At 44.1% G+C, this 4202-nt stretch overlaps 1 protein-coding gene across 1 annotated transcript; it reads right to left on the bottom strand.

Moving 5' to 3' along the window:
* Positions 1 to 350: 350 nt before the first annotated feature.
* Positions 351 to 3946, bottom strand: LOC125899524 (homeodomain-interacting protein kinase 1-like). The gene is made up of 7 exons (XM_049593921.1): positions 3761 to 3946; positions 3465 to 3656; positions 3064 to 3245; positions 2837 to 2960; positions 1092 to 1288; positions 632 to 819; positions 351 to 478 (listed from the first exon to the last, which is right to left on the bottom strand). Exons 1-7 carry the CDS (start codon positions 3944 to 3946, stop codon positions 351 to 353), a joined length of 1197 nt encoding a protein of 398 aa, XP_049449878.1.
* Between the last annotated feature and the right edge of the window lie 256 nt (positions 3947 to 4202).

Below are 4202 nucleotides of genomic sequence, written 5' to 3'. Positions count from 1 at the left end.
GTGCAGGAGCTTCCCTGCACAGTCCGTGTAGAAGATGTTCACAGCTCTGGGGATAGCAGGAAGGGAGAGGAAGACAGCTGTCCATAGGTTGGGGGAGTCAGCAGAGAAAGCCTCATGCTGGGTATGGAATAGGAGGGAGGAGTTAAGCTGGGAGCCAGGAGAAGATGGGCAGTGACTGGCCATCACTGCCAACCACCAACTGGAGGGCGTTGTCGTTGAGGGTCGAAATGCCCAATGACAGTTGGACGCCACCTGATGACATCTTCTCCTGGCTCAAAGCTGCAGTCATACTGTATCTCAAGTGACTGATGGAGATAGAATCAAGTTGTACAAAAATGTGAAGATGAGAGTTAATTCTCAGTCTTCAATTTAGGTTTGTCCTCTTCTGGGCTTGTAGCCTCTTCATCAGCCCTCTTTCTCTTCCAAGAATGGACCTGTGTCGAGCTGGATGGGGCTTCCTGTGTGTCGCTCAGAAGTTCTGGGGAAAAAAAAAAAGTTTTAAAATGTGAGTTCAGCATACAAGAAAGGCTCACAAAGTCTGACCCCTTTTCTTAACCAATAATAATTATAATGAATTCCTGGAATGGTGCAATCATTGTCTGCATGTGTGTGTTTCCATAGATGATCTTACTTGTGACCCTCTCCATCGGTTCTTTATCGAGGTTTATGCGCCTCTTTTTTGTTTTCTGGGAGTTGCTATCAGAGGATGAGCGTTGATCTGATTCATCCCTCTGTCTTTTGCGCAGCAGTGGGCGTGTTTGCCAAACTGTGTCTGCTGCGTCCTGGCATTGACTCCTCCTCTTTGTGGCAATACGGCTCCTATGTGAAAAAGAAAAAATGAGTTAGAATCTGTATCTCTAAAGAGGCTTGTCTGCCTTAGCGTAGCTTAGCATAAAGACTGGGAGCAAGAATGTGGTTTTATGTGGAGTTTCTTGCTGTAACTGTTTCCCTCCTTGTGACCACCATGTGGGCAGTTCTAGCTCTAGATTGTTTATACACATGAACTTTCAGCAAGACAGCAAATAGTAGTACAGTACAGTTTTCCTCAAAATATGAAATAAGTAATACAACAAGATATTTCAAACACCTACCTGTTGCCAGACTCCGAATCTTCAGAACAGTCCCTTTTCCTTTTCTTTGCTGGACTGTTCTCACGGATGCTCTGGAGGCCGAGTTGCTCCTCCTCGCTCTGCCCAGCAGCGTGACCTTCATCAGGGTGGAGGGCCGGGCTGTTGGAGGTCGTCTCCGTGCCGTCATCAGAGCTCAGCACGTCACAATATTTCATTAGCTCCACAGAAGATTTTACACTGGAAGACAAGCACCTCAGTCAACTTCACCTATCTATACCAGCACTGTTAAAATACTCACAGCATCTAAGCTCACACTTACTGTGGGCTGTTGTCGAATGTGCCGACAAGGTGGCTCATCGTTATGAAAGGATGCTGAAGGATCTGACTCGGAGTGATTCTTTCAGAAGAGTCCACTGTAAGCATCTTCTTGAGAAGGTCTGCAAAATTTGCCCAGTCACATTCATGTGCGCCGGCATCTTCCTCTGGGAGGTCATGTAATGCCCACAAAAAAAAGTCCAGGCCCAAGATTGTGTGGCCAACACAATTAGATTTACCTATTTCATATGTAGACTGAAGAGAAGAAATGTTTGAGTTAGCTGATTTGTTCCAGTGACAAGCAAAGACACAGAAATGTAAACAGTTATAAATACAACTAGATGACGCCAAATAATGTTACCATAAATCTCCAAGGTCCTCTGTATCCTCCACGGAAGTACAATTTAGTGTGCACTCCATTGTAGAGCAGGTGGGCTGGTGGATGTCCAATAGTGTATATGATATATCTTAGCTGTGGGCACAACACAACGTTGGGTTATACTCCAAGGTACATTTTTGTAAGGTTTCACAAGAGAGTTGCTCCAACTTACGCCGGATTTCCACTGGATGCGTGTCCGTTGCGGAACGGTAGCGCTGGTTATCCGCTGCGTGCTCCGCCGTCCGTCAATACCCACCGGCTGCGTTTGCTGTGCGGTGCGGTGCAGCTCCGCCGGAAGACATCTCGGTGCACTGCCATGATTAATATCTCCTCGTCCATGGTGTTCATGGGGTGAAATGACATCTGAAAACCTCTGACCTGTTGACTTCAGGCCTGCCTCTGCCCATTATGTAGTTTTTAAGGTGTAGTGCAGGGAAATATGATCCACCGTGAACACTGTGTATTTTATTTTGAAAATTAACCGGATGTTTTATCGTGTTTCTGTGCACAACCTACTGCCCCGCACGATCTGCTCTGTGCTGAATTGCTGCGTTGTGCTCCGGCGTCCGGCAAAAATAGAAGTCCTGCGTATCTGTTGTGGAGGGCTCCGGAGTGCCGGAGCTGAGACGGAGCCGGCACGCAGCACAGCCGCAGCCGGTGGAAACACACACATTGACTAGAATGGAATCCTATCGGCTCCGCTGCTGTACCGGAGCGGAGACGCAACCAACACGCATCTGGTGGAAATTGGCCTTTAGCATCTACAAGTTAGAAATATACTGATCTCTGATGATCAGGCAGTATGTGTGCATTTTATCTATTTCTGTTTGGATTCATATATAGATATCTTAGCATAATATATATTATCTTTCTTCTTCTACTTCTATTTTCTTATCATTTCTCTATGTCTACATTGTATAACAGCAACTGTAATGTTTACCACTTTGGTCTAGCTCTCGCTATTGTCAGCCAAAGTAGTTTTGTTTGCTTATTTTCTTTTTTTAAATATAATAAGACAAAGACATTGTGGCTTAAGTTGATATTTTTGGTGTGTTTTAAGTGTATTACTCACCATATCATACTCATCACTTCCAGGAAACAGTACTTTGCCCAGTTTCATTTCGGCTGCAATGCAGCCCAGGGACCACGTGTCGATGGCGGTGTTGAAGGGAGCCCCCAGCAGTATCTCTGGAAATCTAAGTCAAACAAAAGAAACACAAACACATTACTGTGGTTCTGAGAGACTAACTAAGACGCAAACACCTGCAGGATTTCATTGGTGTGCTGTCAGTTACTTACCTGTACCACAGGGTCTGTAAGATTTGATCTGTGCGTGCCTCAGGATCTCTACACGCAATGCCAAAGTCAATGATCTTTATCCTTAATGGCTGCCGTACATGGTCCACCATCATGATGTTCTCAGGCTTAAGATCAGCGTGTACGACCCCTGCATGCTTTATGAACTCCAGAGCAGTGGCCAACTGAAATCAGAAAAAATCTGATTTAGTTTCAAAGAGCTGAAACAGTAAATACATTTATGTGTTTGGTCTAACATAGTGCAAAAGTCTATACTTATTTGTTGTTTTACTGTCTTAACATCCTCACTGACATTTACAGCTTAAGACAAAAGATGTATTGGAAGATGGATTGTTTTACACAAATCCAATCTGTGTTACAACTTCCGTATTACAAACACAAACCTGTTGTACAATGGGGCGGATCTCCTGCAGCTGAAGAGAGTCTGAGCTGCGCATCTCCATGAATTGGCAGAGACTGATGTCAAGTTTCTCAAACTCCAGATGAAAACATCCCTCAAAGATGAAGGAGTCGTTCAGTACAACGATGTTGAACTTCTCGGAGTTGAGCTGTTTCATCCATGTCAGTGTCTCCGCCTGGGTAATTAATGAGATGTTAGAGAGAAATTTGGTGTGAATGCAGTGTGTTGTAGTAGTATTATAATACAAGAAAAAGGTGATAAATGTGATTTGGCTGTCACCTCTTCTTTTGCAAAATCGATGTAATCTGTGCGCTTAAGGATTTTTAAAGCCACCATTTCATTGGTGGCTACCTTCCTGCACTTAGTGACAGCTCCGTAGGCGCCACATCCTAGGAGCTCCTGCACCTCGTAGTCTGAGGAGGTGGAGGAAATCAGTTTCCTTATGGTGACCTGGTTGTCTGTCATGATGCCATAGATATCTGTTGATGTCTTACACCTGAGAGGAGAGTAGAAATGAGAAACGTCATCTCTGGAACCCATGAATATCGCAGAAATCTGAAACTGAAACTTGTGACTGATTGGATTCAACTTATTTCTCTGAATATCTGCTCACCAAAAAACTGGTTGCCTGTATCAATTACATTATCTGTGAACCGAGCAAAATTAAATACAGTGATCAAAATGTGATTTTATATCTAAATTGCAAAGTAGAAAAACCCAA

Source organism: Epinephelus fuscoguttatus, linkage group LG2 (genome assembly GCF_011397635.1).
Source record: "Epinephelus fuscoguttatus linkage group LG2, E.fuscoguttatus.final_Chr_v1".
NCBI classification, from domain to species: Eukaryota; Metazoa; Chordata; class Actinopteri; order Perciformes; family Serranidae; genus Epinephelus; species Epinephelus fuscoguttatus.
Note: the sequence above shows the minus strand (reverse complement) of the source record. Positions and strands in the feature narration are given on the sequence as shown.